General features: G+C 43.4%; 1 protein-coding gene across 1 annotated transcript in view; it reads left to right on the plus strand.

The window, feature by feature from the left end:
• The first annotated feature begins 439 nt into the window (after window positions 1–439).
• meiob (meiosis specific with OB-fold) overlaps window positions 440–19,995 on the plus strand; it is a 156,651-nt gene continuing 137,095 nt past the window's right edge. The window contains exons 1-2 of the mRNA XM_078240979.1: window positions 440–610; window positions 18,706–18,941. Coding sequence (XP_078097105.1) covers window positions 440–610; window positions 18,706–18,941 — 407 coding nt within the window. The remainder of the gene's footprint in view (window positions 611–18,705; window positions 18,942–19,995) is intronic.

Here is a 19,995-nt window from a genome sequence, read left to right on the forward strand (position 1 = left end):
AATTGATTTCACACTCACAGCCAGCAGCTCAGATACTGGTGCTACACGTTAGAGGAAAGCAGAGAGATAGGATCTGCACACGGTGACACACCAGGATCGGCATACGGTGACACACCAGGATCGGCACACGGTGACACACCAGGATCGGCACATGGTGACACACCAGGATCTGCACACGGTGACACACCAGGATCGGCACATGGTGACACACCAGGATCTGCACACGGTGACACACCAGGATCGGCACATGGTGACACACCAGGATTAGCACATGGTGACACACCAGGATCAGCACACAGTGAAATACCAGGATTGGCACATGGTGAAATACCAGGATTGGCACATGGTGACACACCAGGATCGGCACATGGTGACACACCAGGATCAGTCCATAGTGAGACACCAGGATTAGTCCATAGTGAGACACCAGGATCGGCACATGGTGACACACCAGGATCGGCACATGGTGACACACCAGGATCGGCACACGGTGACACACCAGGATCTGTACACGGTGACACACCAGGATCTGCACACGGTGACACACCAGGATCTGCACACGGTGACACACCAGTATCAGTCCATAGTGAGACACCAGGATCAGCACATGGTGAGACACTAGGATCGGCACACGGTGACACACCAGGATCAGTCCATAGTGAGACACCAGGATCGGCACACAGTGAGACACCAGGATTGGCGCATGGTGACTCACCAGGATTGGCACACAGTGAAATACCAGGATTGGCACATGGTGAGACACCAGGATTGGCACACAGTGACACACCAGGTTTCAGTCCATGGTGACACACCAGGATCAGCACACAGTGAGACACCAGGATCGGCACACGGGAAGACACCAGGATTGGCACATGGTGAGACCCCAGGTATGAATGGTCTGCAGTCACATCAGGGGCAAGGATCGCTCAGGTGCCAGCTTGCTGCAGGGATAGCACACTGGTCCCACTGCAGGTAACTCAGTTGTGCACTTTGATGGGGCAGCCTATGTAAGAATGCAAATGGGTATAGGCATTGGGACAACTCCCAGACAGCCTGTGATCAATGTCGAGGAGCATGGTGGAGTCCAGCATTAACCTGGCACAGAGTTTTATACAGAACCTGGAGCCCAACATGGAACTGGTGACTAACTCCATCAGTGGACTTGTGGACCCAACCATAATTTCAATCACATTTCAACTTCCTTCACAGAACAAGCAACTTCCAGCCTGATCATGCAACGGCAGCCTAAATGCCTGGAGAAACCAGAAGGGCAGTTTAGCTTTCCTCTAACGTTTGACACCAGTATCTGAGCTGCTGGCTGTGAGTGTGAGATCAATTAACAATGTTGTGTTTTCATCATAGAATCCTACAGTGAAGGGGGCCATTCAGCCCATCAAATCTGCACCGACCACAGTCCCACCCAGGGCCTTTCCCTTACCTTAGGCAAAAGGTAAGGAAGGGAAGCGGCAGAGACAGCTGAGTGGCTGTTTTAAACCTTGGTGACAAACAAGTCTTAGTTCGGTGGGACATGGGCATCACTGGCTGGCCATCAATTTTTATTGCCCATCCCGAGGGAGGCAGTTGAGAGTCAATCACATTGCTGTGGCTCTGGAGTCACATGGAGGCCAGACCAAGAAAGGATGGCAGATTTCCTTCCCTAAAGGATATTGGTGAACCAGGTGGGTTTTTCCTGACAATCAACAATGGTTTCATGGTCATCAGTAGATCCTTAATTTGTTTTATTGAATTCAAATTCCACCATCTGCTGTGGGATTCGAACCCGGAATCCCAGAACATTAGCTGAGTTTCTGGATTAATAATCTAGCAATAATACCACTAGGCCATCACCTCCCCTTGTTGGAGGTGAGAGTGGTGGGGACATGAAGAGGTGTTTAAAGAGACAGTTGGTAGTGGAGGAAAAAGCCATGGGTTCTCTTTTCTCTCCAGAATGATTTTAAAATAGAAGGTTTATGTTTATACCTGTGTTCCCACACTATTGTGAAAACTGTGCTAAAACATTTCTGTAAATTTACTGCCATCTTCCTCATGCTTCTTTTCTGTCCCTTTCTCTTTTAAAACTTTGTCCCACTCAAAAATGACAGCTAGGTTTGTAAAAGCAAAGTTAATGATTTAAAATGCTAACAGGAACCCTGTTTTCAAAATGTCCTTCACCGAGATACAGTGCTTACCTGGTCGCATTCAAAAGAGGTCAACAAAAGATCTATATTGTGGGAAATGTATGTAGATCTTCCACAATAGCATTAATCTGTACCATCCCTCACAAAACAGTGCTTAACGCTGACAATGGACACGAAACAAAGCAGAATACAATTCCACACTCTACCATTCTCATCCATCATATTAATGAGACCGAAAACAGATCATTTTGCAGAAGTGTTCCAGCTGTGCGCATTCTACTGCAAAGATATTTTCATTAGCAAGAACACAATTTTAAAAAGACTCAATTAACCCTTAGCGTTGCACAAGATCATTCTTTAGAAAAGTACAAAATATACAGCTTAATTATTGAGAGAATATATCAACACTGTGAATTGTTCCGTGATTCCATTCGTTCTATTATATCCTGTTGAGTCATAATTTTGCAAGTAAGTGGAAAATGCACATTTTAATGTATACTTTTGAAGCATTCATATCCCAGTTAGTTTACTGGCTAAAAAAGATCTCACTCGCTCATTGCATTTCATGTAATGCCATATATCTGCAGCATGCATATATCTACTCAGTGTTATTGCTGTATATCTACTCAGTGTTATTGCTGTCGCATGTATATCATGCTGTCCCATGTATGGACTGAGATTTATAGATATATTTTAAAATTGTAAGAAAGATAATGTTGTAAAAGATTAAACTTGCAAACTATCTCCAAAGTAGAATCACTGAGTAAAGAAATCTGTGCAAATACTCTACATGGATTTTCGGGTCCAGATTATTTGATGTTCAAGGTTTTAATGAACCACCCTTTCATAGTCCAGAAGATGGACAACATTAATTCTAAAATTCTGTACAAATAGGTATGGCATATGATAGAGATGTGCCTAATGACTCTTAACTAAGACTGCGATTTTCACTGCTGTAATATTGCCTGTCAGCCCCAACTCAGGTCATCTGCTGCTGAAATCCTTGTCTTTGTTACCTCTAGACTTGACTACTCAAGTACATTCCTGGCTGGCGTCCCACAACCTATCTTCCGTAAACTTAAAGTTTAACGTTTATTTATTAGTGTCACAAGTAGGCTTACATTAACACTGCAATGAAGTTACTGTGAAATTCCCCTAGTCGCCACACTCCGGCACCTGTTCAGGTACACTAAGGGCAATTTAGCATGGCCAATGCACCTAACCAGCACATATTTGGAGTGTGGGAGGAAACCGGAGCACCCAGAGGAAACCCACGCAGACACAGGGAGAACGTGCAGACTTCACACAGACAGTGACCCAAGCTGGAATCAAACCCAGGTCCCTGGCGCTGTGAGGCAGCAGTGCAACAACAATATCCAAAATTCTGCTGCCTGCTTCTTAACTTGCATCGAGTCCCATTCACCCCATCATCGCTTGCTTGCTGGCCTGTGCTGGCTGCCAGTTTAGCAAGCCTCAATTTTAAGATTCTCATCCTGGTTTTCAAATCCCTCCGTGACCCTCTTTCCTCCCTATCTATCCAATCTCCCTCAGCCCTATAAACTTCTGAGATATCTGCACTCCTCCACTTCTGACCTTCTGAGTAACCCTGAGTTTAATTGCCCCAGATGGCTACATTTGCCTTCTGCTGCCAAGGCCCTAAGGGCTGGAATTCCCTCCTTAACCATCTCTCATCTTTTTTTTATTCATTCATGGGACATGGACGTCACTGGCTGTCCATCCCGAGTTGCCCTTGGAGGGCGATTGAGAGTCAGCCACATTGCTGTGGCTCTGGAGTGACATGCAGGCCAGACCGGATAAGGACAGACAGTGACCCGAGGCTGGGAATCGGTCATGAGGCAGCAGTGCTAACCATTGTGCCACCATCCCCCCCGTGCCAAATGAGAAACATTCTGGTAGTTAAAGAGAGTGGAATGATTGACAGCAAGAATCTGGTTATTGGACCATATTAAGTGAATTAACTCTTTTCTTATGTTTTAATAATCACAACCTTCAAATACAATAATAAATGGAGAAAAAAAGTCTGCCAGTGTGAAAGAGGACTGTATGGCATGGATTTAAGTTATAAACCATGCATGGATTTAAGTTATAAACCATGCCTGCTATATAATAAATAAATAATGGAGAATAAACTTTGGAAACCAGTGAAGTTTACCACTTGCAGTTTGTCTGATTGCCAGATCTCCCAGACTTTGTTGTTCACCATTATCTTAAGGTCCTTTCAACTTAGTCCATGTGCAACGAAGTAATGGGGCACCCATAATGACACTGGCATGATGCCCAGCTTCATTGCTGTGGCACAAACTGTCACACAAATGTAGCACAAAAGATGAGGAGTCCAGTAGGCAGGGATGGGATTCAGAGTGGTTGGTGGCTACCATTGGGGATCCAAGGACCCAGTGCCCAGTAGCAAGGTAAGCATCGAGTGGCAATTAGAGAAGTGAGTTTGCAAATGACAACAAAATCTATGCATGAGATAAGATAGTAATGGCGTACAATCAAACCCAACTCAGTTATCACTGTTAGAGTGCAACGTTGTGCATGTTGTTAGGTCCAATACAGAGGGGGGGATTTTCATGAGGGAGGTGTGGAATTCCTAGCAAATTTATGTGCATTGAGGCAGCCTTAGAAAAAAGCTTTAAGGAGTGCCATTTTTAATGTTCCCAACAATATGATAGAGAAAGGTTGGAGGCTTCTACGCTGCTTTGCCACCCACTGTCACACTCTACTGAATACAGGTAAAATCCCAAATATCTGATACATCCCTCAACCTCTTTCAATATGTGAGAGGGTGTAACAGACTTGCTGCTACATTACAACAGCAACTACACTTCAGAAATTACTTCATTGGCTGTGAAGTGCTTTTAGACATTCAATGGTCATGTAAAGTGTCATATGAACACAAGCCTTTCTTTGATTTGATTCCACAAAATGTGCACAGCATTAGTTAGAAGTTGCTACTGTTCACTTCAACCCATTCACGCCACTTTAAAAATATTGGACGTTGACATGAATGGGGCTGCAGAGATTCCATCCTTCTTATCAATCTCTTTAACTACCAGAACGCTTCTCAGTGAAATTGCCCCTTTGTCTTTTTCTTGCTGGACACAAATCTGCAGCACACAACGATTGTAGCATTTTGCAAATGGTATGTAAAAAAACAGCAACCGTTATTAATGATCTGGGATTCTATTAATTCCTCACAGCATGCTTACATATTAGAAGTATGCTTTTAACTTTAAAGCAAAACTGCTGAAGTTATGTGAATTATGTTATATATTTTTATCTCATTAGTATAACTCACTGCTATCACGCCTAAGGGAAAGATCTGTTATTAAGTGCCAATATTTACACTTTTAATAAATGTGGGCTCAGGAAAAATGACGGGAGGCAAAAATTACTCTTTTTTTTCTTTTGACTACTGGAATTTATTGTACGGCTAAATGTATTTCAGCAATTGTATAGATTTGTTTTCAGTTCCTATTCACTGAACTGAAATAATAGCTACTGACTATTTCTTTAACCCTTACAAGACATCAATCAGTTATATTTATTCACAGGAGCCTGCTATAATGAAGTTTGTTTGGGTTACTTGAGCAAATGTACATATTTCACTGATGTGATTCTGGAAAATCAAAGCACATCAAGGGAGGGTTTCTTTTTGGAAGCTCAGGCTAGCAGGCCTATTATAAACCGAGAGGCTGAGATCCTGAAATTTTCCGTGGTGTAAGAAAATTTGACCCTGTAATTCCCACTGAGGTTTTTCCAGTCGGCAAACTTGGTGGAACCCATAGGGAAACAGCATTTCAGCTAATAATGGCCATTGATACTACAGGCTTAATTTTCAAACCAGGGAACTGATAATTTCTGGGTCCCGACCTCGCTTCACAATGCATTGACCAAGCGATGCTATCTTAATATGTAAATGCTCTAACCAAGACGGAGGCGAGCTTGGTGTCCAATTAGCGGCACAGAGCATTACCAGGAGGTAGAGTGTGAGTGACATGATACGGCCTGCTGTGCCTTATAGAAGAGAACAGGCAGCAATGAAGCTTCACCAAGCACAAAAGTGGCTGGAAGGACAAGTGGAAGGTAAAACATACAATCCGGTGCAAGACTCCCCCAGCTTCTGAAATTTTTTAACTTTATAAAACTTTGGTTCAGCCGCACTTAGAGCATTGCGTTCAATTCTGGTCTCCACGTTACAGGATAGATGTGGAGGCTTTGGAGAGGGTGCTGAAGCGGTTTACCAGGATACTGCCTGGATTAGAGGCTATGAGCTATAAGGAGAGGATGGACAAACTGGGATTGTTTTCTCTGGAGCGACGGAGGCTGAGGGGAGACCTGATAGAAATCTATAAAATGATGAGAGACATAGATAGGGTTGACAGTCAGAATCATTTTCTCAGAGTTGAAATGTCTAATACTAGGCAGCATGCACTTAAGGTGAGAGGGGGATGGTTCAAAGGAGATGTGAGGGGCATTTTTTTACACAGAGTGGTAGGTGTCTGGAACACGCTGCCAGTGGGGTGGTGCAGGCAGATACGATAGGGGCGTTTAAGGGGCTTTTAGATAAGCACATGAATATGCAAGGAATAGAGGGATATAGACCAAAGGCAGGCAGAAGAGATTAGTTTAATTTGTTTAATTTGGTGTCATGTTCAGTACAACATCATAGGATCATAGAATCTACAGTGCAGAAGGAGGCCATTTGGCCCATCGAGCCTGCACCGACAACAATCTCACCCAGGTCCTATCCCTGTAACCCCACATATTTACCCTCCTAATCCCCTGACACTAAGGGGCAATTTATCATGGCCAATCAACCTAACGCGCACATTTTTGGTCTGTGGAAGGAAACTGGAGCACCCGGAGGAAACCCACACAGACAAGGGGGAAAAATCATCAAAATCATGGGCCGAAGGGCCTGTTCCGGTGCTATACTGCTCTATGCTCCATATTTTCTATGTTTTAAAAACAACTTTGACTTTTGCCCACTTTGAAACCAACAGACTATTCTGATTTGATGATTTCAGCTTTTTTCAAATTGCATTCTCACCTTCCCTGGCCCGTTAACAATCTCCTCAAAGAGCTTCATGGACCGTTTGAAGATGAACGAGTTCCCCCTTTCCTCCTGCCCCTCCCATTGTCCTTTTGAAAATTGTATTGTGTTCAGGAGGCAGCAGGATCCAGCGCCGTCCTCTGGGACCTAAACATTCAAACAGTATCCAAACCCTGGGACCTCAACATTAAAACCATGTCCAAATCCATCCCCCCATCACACTGGCAATTGGATTTCCTGGCCCATATCTCCAGGGCAGGGCTCCATCAAACTCCCATCAACTAGTGATTGAAGAACACCCACTGAATTTCAAAGCTTTATTTTTCAAAAAAATGAAAGCCTCCAGAATGCAATTTCCTAGTATTTCTTTCCAATAATGTGTTGTTATTTTTGGAAGCCCATTTTGAACGAACTTGAGCAAAACACCAAGAAGTTATTTTGGTTTGAAGTTAATGGAAATGAAAATGAAGAGAGATGTATAATGGCTGAATCGATATTGACCATTGAAACTCTGCACGGTTTAGAGTGCATGCTTCGTGCAAATGCAATTTTCCCGCTCTGTATGGCTGGCATACATTCGTATCGTTCCTCACTACATCAATCAAATCATATCTCTCTGAAAATACATTATGAAAGCTGGTTTGTTAATGGCAGTGAGGCAATTCTCTTGCCTCACAGTTCATTACTGTAAGAGTTCTGTTGAGCCTTACATAAACTGGTACTCCTCCTGCCTCAGAGCCTGCCATTTTGTTAACCTCTGTACATTACAAACAGTCCCACCATCAGAAGCCACAGTGCCTTTTACCTTGGAGGAATTTTTAAAAATATTTTTTACTCCATCCTTAAAGTTACAAAGCCAATGCTCAGAGTGGACCAGGCAAACCCAAATCCATTCCTTGCTTACTCCAAAAACCAAATTCAAAATCCAATTGAATCCAATTCATGGTCCCCACAAGAGAGACAAACAAGATCCAAGCTGACAAGACAATGCATTGCACACCATCTTGGGCTTGATCCCTTTAGCCCCAAGAGCTATATCTAATTTCTTCTTGAAATCGGACAACGTTTTGGCCTCAACTACTTTCTGTGGTAGTGAATTTTCTTTTCATCATTGGCAATGGAAAATCCTGCCCACTTTGTCCAAATTCTCTTTGCATCTTTGCATCTTTCTCACAACACAAATTCCCATATAACTTTGTGTCATCCGCAAACTTGCAAATAATACATTTGGGCCCCACATCTAATTCATTGATACATATTGTGAACAGCTGGAGCTTGAGTATTGATCCCCGTGGTACCCCACGAGCCATAGCCTGCCAATGGGAGAATGTGCCATTTATTTCTACTTTCTGTTTTCTGCCTGTTAGCCAATCCTTAACCCATGCTGGCATATTACCTCCAATCCCATGTGATTTAATTTTTCTCACCAACCACCTTGACTTTCTCAAAAGCCTTCTGAAAATCCAAGCATACTACATCAACTGATTCCCCTTTGTCAATTCTGTTAGTAATATCCTCTAAAACAGGTTCATCAAACATGATTTCTCATTCATAAATCCTATTCAGGCCTATACCCATTGGAAATTAATAAAATAAGAGATGGTTCTGCGAGACTTGATAGGGTGGATACTAACAGGACTTTTCCTCTTCTGGGGGAGACTTAAAATAAGATGTCACTCTTTTAAGACAGAGATGGAAATATTTGTGGGAAAACTGGAGTAAATCACGTTTTTTTTCAATGGGATTCACACTAGAACCTCCCACACTCTGTGCATTGTTGAGGCCACCAGTGTGAATATCATTAAATTTCAGGGGGCGGGGAGGCTGGGACTGCGCATGCGCAGTGGCCCTGAATTGTCAGCCTACAGTTTGCTGGCCAGCTCGATCACGGCCAGCCTGGGACCCCGCAGTGCTGACTCCCCAATCCCCACACAGCCCGATTGCAACCCCCATCCATTCACGAGCCAGCCCCAAACCCTCCACCACCATCTTGGACTGCCCAATCTCCAACCAACCCCCCCTCCCCCCCAGCAGTGACGACCACCGCCCCCCCCCAACACCCTGGGGAGTCCCAATTGCCCCCCACCTTCACTCCAGCAGGGTCAAGCCACTAGTTCCCCGAAAGTGGGGAGCTAGTCTGAACCTGCTGGAGTGAAATACTCCTGGCGGGGTGAGAGATGCTAGTGGGCCTGGAGAATTCAGTCCCGGGCCTGCTAATAGCATTTAAATAGTATTTAACATACTGTTTAAATAGTTTAACAATCCCCACCTCCCAGCCGATTTCCGACACCGCGCAGACGCTGCCAGAAATCCGGGCCTGGGAGATGCCAGCGCGGCGCGGTGGGAATCCCGCGAATTTGCCGACGGGTGATTCTCCGGGGCTGCTGTGCTAAAAAATTAGTGCAGTGGGTTGGGATAATTTCCACCATCGTTTTTCTCCCAAAAGATTGTCGGTATGTGGAATTCTCTTCCCTAGAAAGTAGTGGAGGCCAGGTCTTTGAATTTATTTAAGGCAGAGTTAGATAGATTTTTGTTTGTCAATGGAGTCAAGGGTTATGGGAAGTGAACAGGACCTGAGACCACAACAAGATCAGCTATGATTTTATTGAATGGTGGAGCAAGCTCAAAGGGCTGAATGGCGTCCTGTTCCTATGATTTGAAAAACGCTGACATACCTCAGCCCCAGTGCGTGTGTATTTCACCAGAAAGACTTTGTCAATCAGGTTTAGACTTTGTTACTTGAGATTTAAAGGAATCGTCTAATTGAGGAGGTCAGCTGATATACTAACCACAGAAACTGTAATATCATAACCTGTATTTTGAGATTAGATTGCACCCAAGCAGTTGCCTCCTTGTATCTTTTTATGCCAATGCATTTATATTCAATGTTATCTCATTTGGATTCAATTCTAGGACAATGATCGTGTCCATGCAATTAGACTGTCCATTCCATGCCGCAAAATGATTCACAATTGACATTTTACTACAACCTTAAAAACAATAATCTATAGCTGGTGACCGATCAATTATAATTTTAGAAGGGAGATATCATTTAACAAACTTCACCAATTAAGTGGATATTCAACATGTTTTGAAAAGCACGTCATTTTGAATTTAAACAGAAGCAGAGTGTATTTCAAATTGTAAGTGTCCTTCAGTCCCAAAGGGTACAATCAACTGTCCACAGAACATTAACTGACTGTTTATGACACATGTGTCATTACTCCTAATTGAAAGGTACCCCATCTTTTGTGTTTCATGTAAATTCGGTCTCAGTTCAAAGATAGCATCCCACAGCATGAGCTATGCTAACTGCATTGTGTGCTTGCAATTTAAAATACCTTACAACACAGGCAAGTGACAATCTAACACATTAATGTAACCGTACTGTATACCATTGGAGATTGCCTCCCCAGTGATATTCAAACTTTTAATAACAACGCAATATACAAGCGTTTGAATTAAATAACGTCTGGCACCATTTTAACACAGTTCAAACTGCATCTTTTTATTTAGTTTTTTTCTTGCTATTAAAGCAGAAACTGATATTTGGTGCTGGGGCCACAAATCTCACTGGAATTGCATGAATTATATTGTGCAATGAATTCAATTTAAATGTGTCAAAAATACTTTTTAAATTTTCCTTCTATACAATAAAGTACAATATTTTGTGTGTTGAATAGTCAAAAGATAAATCAATAAACAAAATTTAAATTAAATAGGAACTGACTGATCAGAGGAATAAGCCACAATCTATATTGTTTCAAAGTGGCATGGTGGCACAGTGGTTAGCACTGCTGCCTCACAGTGCCAGGGACACGGGTTTGATTCCCAGCTTGGGTCACTTGGGTCTGTGTGGAGTCGGCACCTTCTCCCCTTGTCTTTGTGAGTTTCCTTCGGGTGCTCCGTTTTCCTCCCACAGTCCAAAAGATGTGCAGGTTAGGTGCATTGGCCATGGTAAATTCTCCCTCAGTGTACCCGAACAGGCACCGGAGTGTGGTGACTAGGGGATTTTCACAGTAACTTCATTGCAATGTAAGCCTACTTATGACACTAATGAATAAACTTTGAACATAAACATGGGTTTGTCTTAGTATCATTTCACTAGACTTAAGCTTTTCTATATTGGTTAAGTGATTACGCACAATCTGTTTAAATACAGTCACATTCACATTTATTTTTAAAGTATTTAATACCTTGCAGTGTATTTCTAGTTAGAGAAGTCGAGCTTTGGAATAATGAGTGCATGGACTAGGCTTTCAGTGAAGAGGTCGGAACTGAACTCTGAGACATGTGAAGATGGAATACAGCTGTCTTAGTAACAGAATGGATGTGGGGAGGACACTTAATGACATGCGTCCACTGTGCTTGCCCTTGGCTCTGGGTCAGAAGGTTGTTGATTCAACCCTTTTTTCAGGTTTTAAGCACATAATTCAGGCTGACATTTGAGTTGATCAGTGCTGAGAGAGTGTTAGGTTATCAGAATTGCCATCATTTGAAGGGAATATTGAACTCAGGCCCTTCTATCTTTTCCAGTAGTTCAAAGACTAAAGACTCCAAGATGCTATTCCAAAAAGAGCAGGAAAATCTCCCAGTCCTAGTCAACATTCTTCCTTCAGCCAGCACAACCAGGAACAGATTCATTTCATTGCTGTGTGCAAAATTACCACATTGTCCACCGCCTACATAATAGTGGTGTCTAGAGCACATATAAATCTGTTGTATGTTAAGTAAGACAAGGTCCCACATAAATGAAAGTTCTTTCTTCTACGTGACCTCAGCTGTCTGGGCCTTAAACTCTGGAATTCCCGCCCTTAACCTCACCAACTCTGTACCTCCTTCTCCTCCTTTAAGTCACTCTTTAAAATCTACCAGCTTGATTAAACTTTTGGTCACCTGTCCTATTAACTCTTTGCACAGGATTCTAGGGCCCCGCTTGTCCCGAAACCATAAACTCCCACCCGAGGCCAACAGACCTTTCCATTGTCCACCCCTTGCCCGCTCCAGGCGCCACAGTAGCTCAGTGGTTGGCACTGCAGCCTCACAGTGCCAGGCGCCCGGGTTCAATTCCTGGCTTGGGTCACTGTCTGTGCAGAGTCTGCACGTTCTCCCCATGTCTGCATGGGTTTCCTCTGGGTGCTCCGGTTTCCTCCCACAGTCCAAAAGACATGCTGGTTAGGTGCATTGATCATGCTAAATTCTCCTTCAGTGTAGCCGAACAGGCGCTGGAGTGTGGCAACTAGGGGATTTTCACAGTAACTTCATTGCAGTGTTAATGTAAGCCTACCTGTGACACTAATAAATAAATCAACTTTGAAACTTTGATTCCTGTGGTGGGCGGAGCGGTAGAATTCCAGTATTTATGTGGCTTAATGTAGAGAAATGAAAAGAGATACATTTTGGGGGCAATAATAAGAAGAGGACATACATATTAAATGGTAAATGTTGAAAGGATTGCAGGAGCAAAGGAACTGACCAATCTTCAAAAATAAACATTGATTCTTAATTCTGGTAAATAGGACTATAGCGTACAACAGCAAAAAATAACTGCTGAACCTATAAAAATAGGTGGGGAGGTGGTGGAGTCGTCCTATTGTCACTCATAATCCAGAGACTTGGTTATGGTCCGGGGCGGTGGGTTTGAATCCCACCATGCCAGGCGGTGAAATTTGAATTCAATAAAAATCTGAAATTAAAAGCCTAATTGTTGATTGTTGTAAAAACCCAGCTGGTTCATTAATGTCCTTTCAGGAGGGAAATCTGCTGTCCTTACCTGGTCTGACCTACATTTGACTCCAGAGCCACAGCAATGTGATTGACCTGAAATGGCCTAGCAAGTCATTTCAAGGCAATTAGGGATGGGCAATAAATGCTGGCCTAGCCAGCAATGAATACAACCCATGGATGAATAAAAAAAAACCTTTTTGCACAAAGTTATAATGTCATGTCCACTTTTGGACAGTTTATTTTAGGCTATGGAGGTTACAAAAGACAGTCACATGGACAACATTTTTAAAATTTGTTCTTTTGTGGGATGTGGGAATTGCTGGCATTTGTTGTCCATTCCTAATTGCTCTTGACTGAGCAGATCGGTGGGCCATTTAAGAGGGCAGTTAAAAGTCAACCACATTGCTGTGTGTCTGGAGTCACATGTAGACCAGGTCAGGTAAGGATGGCAGATTTCCTTCCCTAAAGGATATTAGTGAACCAGATGAGTTTTTACAACAATTTATGATATTTTTCTTGGTTACCATCACTGAGACTAGCTTTCGGCTCTAAATTCTATTACTTGGATTTAAATTCTACCAACTGCTATGGTGGGATTTGAACCTGTGCCCCCACAGGACTCTGGGTTATTGGTCTTATGACACTATCATTATGCCACCATTTCTCCACTAACAATAGGAATGAGATACTTCAATTGTACTGAGAAACAAGAGGGAGATTAGAGCAAACATCAGTCAAGAGGGAACTGATGGAGATATTCAAAATTATGAAGAGTTCCAATAGTATAAATTGGGAAGAGTTATTTCCATTGGTGAGTTGATAAATAATTATAACAAATTTAAGATTAGAATGAAAGAATAAAGGAAGAATTCAAAAGTTTTTTTACATAGAAGATTCTGAAATGAAAAATCCTTTCAGAAGAAATGGTCTTAAGAAATTCTTAACAGCTTTCGAAATGAAAGAGAATAAGTTCTTTAAAAGTCAATAACTTGTCATTTGACATTTTATTCATTCCATTTAACAGAATATTTTTACCTTTTTGTTTCTTCATTCGTATTTCCAGTATAAATTTAAGTTCTCTCATTTCTACATCAGTTCTGTTCTTTCGCACTTGGATTTAAGGTCCACATTAAATACCGATAATTCCCTTCAGTATAAAACAAGTATAAAATGAATATGCAAACATGAGGTATGTATTTTCACTACAATTCAAAATGTGCTAGGAATGTTGCAGAACAGTACACAAACTTTTTTTAAAATAGCGTGGGAGATGTAATTTGTCCTGTTAAGAAAAAGAATTGTAAGCTGATTATATAATGAAAATACATCCAACTTATAATGAAAACATTAGTCCTCATGAATTGCTTCCATGATGTGATTTAAGTAATTAATCTATACAAGTTACAGTGACCTCTAGTGCTTGTGTACAAAGCGTAAAGAACCGCTAAAGTAGCAGGAACTTTATCCTTTAATAAGTGATTTGGTGGGATTAGCACTCCCTTTTAATAGTATTGTTTGGAAGGAGATTTGTACATCAAAATCCTATGCAGCAATTAGAAATATGTTTAGTTCTTTGGTCTGAAACTTGATGTCTGTGAGGTTCTATACGGGTATCTCGCCACTTCATTTGCCACTACCTTGAAAGTTATAAAATTCTATACACATCTCATAAATATGGGCCAGAATTCTCCAGCCAGTGGGATTCTCCTGTTCTGCTGCAGTGAATGGATATTTGGCTGAGTGCCAAATTCTCCGTCCTCACTTGCAGTGGCAGCGGGACACAAACGGTCGGAGAATTCCAACCCTGAACTAAACACATCAGAAATAAATAAGGCTTGCTCATTCCAATGTAAACATCTTGTTAATATTGTAGTGAGCATTAATTATTGCCAAATAATCTCTCTAAAACTTAAAATTTGTTTTTGCAAATGTGGAGTTTCATTCCTGCATGTGTTAATTACCATTGGAAATTTTTTTTTAAAATGTTGAACTCTACCTTTCAGTCTGTTTTTTATCTCACTCCCTCCTAATCTAATTTTTTCCTTAATTTTGTTTTCCATACCTGATCTCACATTGAACTAAATATTCTAAGTCACCCATCCTTGCTCAAACTCTGATCGATAAAGGAGATACAGAGTTGCTTGCCCTGTTCACATAGGTTCCAGATAATCTGGAGAGGGTGCTGCACTTTTTAGATGCTTGGGTAACAGTAAATTCCAATGCAAAAGCTCATGGAAAGGCTGCGAGCAAGTGCAATTTTCATTTATCAGTGACTCCAGCTATCTAAACAACCATTTCCGCCATCCTTTTAGGGTTTTTACTGATCTTCAAGATAGGCAGTGAGATCAGGAGAGCCCCATGGAACTTTTTCACTGCCTCGAATGTATTCATGTAAATTACACTGAAGGTTAGATTTTTGCAAAGTTATGGTATGCAATTTTATTTTATTTTAAAATTCCAATGAAATGCTATTCCCTTGTGTAAAGTTATTTGTGCACCATGAGTGTCTAAGCAAGATTCTGTGCAAGTGAACTGTCTCAGGGCGCGATCTTACCTGCTGTTCACGCCATGTTCTCGCTGCAGCGAAGTGGGAAAATTCGGCGCCTATCTCCGTTCATTATGGCAGGAAAATCTTCTGTCCATGCCACTTCAGTATCAACTACAAAGACTTGCTGTTCATTTTTATCTCTCTTTAAATGCCTCATTCCCACTCTTGTGTGTCCTCATCATAGCACGGCTGTAATTGAGGTTTAGCATGTACCCAAATTGTTGGATGGACAATTACACAGCATTTCAGTACCTTGTATTAATGTTATTTTAATGCCGTGAGGAATCTCCAGAACATTGTGACCAATGTTTGAATCTTCAGAAAGCACAACGTAGAAACATAAATCCTTGATGTGAATTTTTTGAATTCTGGTGGGGGGTTGTTTGACCCTAAATATATGTTGCTTTGTGAAAAACATAACCGCAATGATACAAGTCTATATCTTGGCTTGAATAAAAAGCTTTCTGGGCAGCAGTAGCCTGCATTTCTGTCTGTATCTCCACTTATTTTTATGCAAATGACAATATTAGGCATTTGTGTGGCATCTTAAGTGTTCATGAAACAGATGGATTTCATTGACATTTCTGCAAAACCTTGAGATAAACAAGAGGAAAATAACAGGCAACAATCTGTGACAGCAAAGGACATTTGGGGCTTACTGCAGGCAAGTGAAAGAGTCTAGGCGATATGAAGCTAAGATCTGTACTAGATAAAGAGATGAGGTTACCCAGACTCCACGCCCTGCCTGCTGTATTATTATTTCAAGCTGAGCTTTAAGATGACATTCTGTTTAAAAAAAATGTACATTTATGAGGTCACTGCCGAGCAGACCTGAACCAAGCATGTGGCATCTGGCTTGCAACCTTTGAAGGCTAATTGGTCATGAAGCTTGTTTGGCTAAATGGATGACATCACGACTGTTTACCAGCAGGAGTTCATTATCACCCTGGATGATATATGTGGAAAAAGTTAAAAAGAAAACTGCAAAAGTAGTCAACACCAGAATTGATGAGGCACACTCAGAGGGATTTTTCGTGAGAAGTTACATTTTTGGGCGGAAATATTAAAAATAGTGAAGAATTAAAGTCTTTGGAAAGTAACTGTTTGATTATCAAAGGTTCCTTCAGTTTTTTATACGTGTATTTTTGCAGAACATCTACAAATACACTCCCAATCACAAATATTATAATTATTAGAATTAAAATGAGCAGGATTTATGGAGGAAATTCCCCTCACAAGAGCCAGGCAGCAGGCCGGGCCTGACTGGAAATTAATCCCATCGGGGTTCCTGAAAATGGTTGCAGTTGCCACAGGTTTTCCAGGCGTGACCATTAAATCCCGCCCATAATCTAGGTGGGCATGACTGCACATTAACAAGGGACCGCTGCGTTGTGTCTTTTCATTGAGAGGATAGAAATTGGTCATTGTTATGCTGTTCCCAGGTTAAAATCAGGATAAAAAGTACCAATTTTTGAAGAGCTATGCCCTGCATTCCAAAGGTGCTTAAAAAATATTAGGTGCGCTATTGGCCTCGGATCATTTTTTACACTGAGTACAATGGCCTAAAGCAGGTATTAGCACAGCATGGTGGTAAGGCAGGTATTAGGCAGCACGGTGGCACAGTGGTTAGCACTGCTGCCTCACAGCACCAGGGATCCGGGTTAGGTTCTCGACTTGGATCACTGTCTGTGCGGAGTTTGCATGTTCTCCCCGTGTCTGTGTGGGTTTCCTCCGGGTGCTCTGGTTTCCTCCCACAGTCCAAAGATGTGCTGGTTAGGTGGATTGGCCATGCCAAAATGACCCTTAGGCCGCGATTCTCCCATCGCAACCTGCAGCTTTTCTGTCGGGTCGCAGTGGGAGATGCGTGTCGCTGGCCTTGAACAGGGAACGCATGCATATCTCCCAGAATCGGCGAACAGTCGCCTGTCAGACCATGCTGGAAACCGGCGGGAAGGCAGGTAAATAACTTAAATCTTTTTAAAATATGTTTTAAATATGTTTATTAGTTCAATATCAGGACCGTTCAGGTCCCGATCGAATCTCCCACCCCGCCAGGAGTATTTCATTCCAGCGGGGTTCAGACTCGCTCCCCACATTCGGGGAACTAGCGAGAGACGCTGCCGGAATGAAGGGGGGGGGCAATCGGGGCCCCCCAGAGGGTCGGGCGGCAGGAGGGTGGTGCCCCCTAGGCATGGGCATCCTGGCAGTGCAGCCTGTGCCCCCTAGCACTGCCCAAGGGGCAAATTGCCCATGCCCAGGGGGCATCTTGGCACTGCCCATCGGGCATCGGGCAGTGCCAAGGGGGTGGGGCCGATTGTGGGCGGTCCGAGGGGTGATCGGTAGGGCTGGGGGGTTCCCGCTGCCACTCTGCAGACAGGATTGGTCTAGGATGGAGAGAGGGCAGCGATTGGAGCAGGCTGGGTGGGAGTGGTGGGGTGGTCTGCCGGGGGGGGGGGCTATCTCCGGGGGAGTCTGACCTTGGAGGGGGAGTTTGGGGGGTGTCTGCTGGGGTGAGGTGGGTGGGGGGATCACCACTGCTGGAGGGGGGGAGGTGGGCTGTGCATCGGGGCATTCCGGAGCGGGGATAGGGGCCAGGGCTGGCCCGGGAATTGCTGTGGGGGCCGTGATCGGGCCGTGGCGGGGAAGTTGGAGGGGCAGCACTACAGTGGTCCCAGGCTGGCCAGCGATTGAGCTGGCCAGCAAACGGGGAGACTGGGACCACTGCACATGAGCAGAGTTCCAGAACTGTCAGACTCTGGCGCGAATAGCCCTGGCCCCCGGATTTTTTATGAGATTCACGACTGGGACCTCTGCAGTAAGAAGTCTCACAACACCAGGTTACTGTGCTTACCCCAGTCCAACGCCGGCATCTCCACATCACCTCTGCAGTGCACAGAGTGCAGAGATTCAGGTGAGAAGATTAGAACAGTTTTCCCACCAATTCAGCACTTTTGAGAGAATCGCCCCCTTAGTGTGAGGGGAACTAGCTAGGGTAAATGCATGAGGTTATGGGGATAGAGCCTGGGTGGGATTGTGGTCAGTGCAGACTTGATGGGCTGAATGGCCTCCTTCTGCACTGTAGGATTCTATGATCTATGATCAGGCCCCATACATGGCAATAAGGAGCTCAGAGCCTATTTTGGGGCCAAGTGGGGTCTCTGCCAACCTGTGATTCACCCATTGTCTTCTCTGTTAATTCATACCCCTCCCAGACTTACCCAAGGAATGCAGCCAATGAGGCAACTGGCTCAAATTCATCTGTTGAAAGGGACAAGCTGCCATGGAGTTTCCACAAAGACATTGGCAGTTTACCTAAATTGTCAAGCCTGAAGGTTCAAAATGACTGCCAGCGATGCTCAATTCTGAACCCAAATGGATTTCTATGTCAAAACATGGACCTCAGTCTCGTGCTCATGCAGACACAAAAGATTCCAAGGTTCGTGTGCAGGTGAGTTTGGACCTTTAGTTCCCAAAGCTTTGCATAAGGTGGGTTTTCCTCAATATGCCTGGGTCTGTTTTAAACTCATTGCTGGAGATTGATAGAGATATAAGCTGGAATTTTACTGGCATGCCCGCCCCAGAATCAGGATGGGCGCAGCTCGCAGAACAGAATTCTCCGTTGGCCTCAGGCGGGATTTTACGAGACTCGCCCGAGCGAGGTCGTTGGTGCACAGTCAGGAAATTTCACAGTTCCCTATCGGGGAATTGACCCCCGGTCTTCCGTGTGACAGGCGGGGATACTGACCACTATACTAACGAGGAAGTGCAAATATAGTAAACTTTGGTGTTAAATTTGTCGGAGGGTGGAGTGTTCCAAGAAGCATTGATGCATGTTTATCAGCTCTGGGGGGGGCAATTTTTCATATGTACAGTTTGCTGGACGAGTCATTCCCTCAGGTGTATACTTGCTGCTGCAATGAAAGGGTGTTGAAATTGGGGGCTTGTTTTGGGGTCTCCAATGCATTTCGCAATTTAATTCACCTGATGAAGGAGCGACACTCCGAAAGCTCGTGCTACCAAATAAACCTGTTGGACTTTAACCTGGTGTTGTGAGACTTCTTACTGTTCCACAACTTAAATGAGGAGGGTGAGTTCATGTGGACATCAATAGAAGATGAGGCTCATTCTCATTGGTACCCCATTACCCACAGATATATATCCCAACAGTTCAACTTCAACATGTCAGAAGAGACTTGACTCCACTGCCTATGTTATTTTCCAGATGGTTATCATAGAGCTATGCTACCTATGCTAGGGAGAACTGCTGAAAATGTCTATCAAGGCTGAGAAATTTACCACAGTGCTTAGGTTGTTGTGCTGTTGGAATCTTCCATGCAACCAGAGGAGACATCTGCCAAATCAACTCATCACCATCCAAATAGCCACATTTGCAGGAAACAGCACCTTTCCCATGGAAAGCAGGCTCCAATCAGACAGGTAACTGGATGGTAGGTAGCTGGCTGTAGGTAGCTGGATGGCACAATTACAAAGATTTCAGAATG

Source organism: Mustelus asterias, chromosome 23 (genome assembly GCF_964213995.1).
Source record: "Mustelus asterias chromosome 23, sMusAst1.hap1.1, whole genome shotgun sequence".
Classification (NCBI taxonomy): domain Eukaryota; kingdom Metazoa; phylum Chordata; class Chondrichthyes; order Carcharhiniformes; family Triakidae; genus Mustelus; species Mustelus asterias.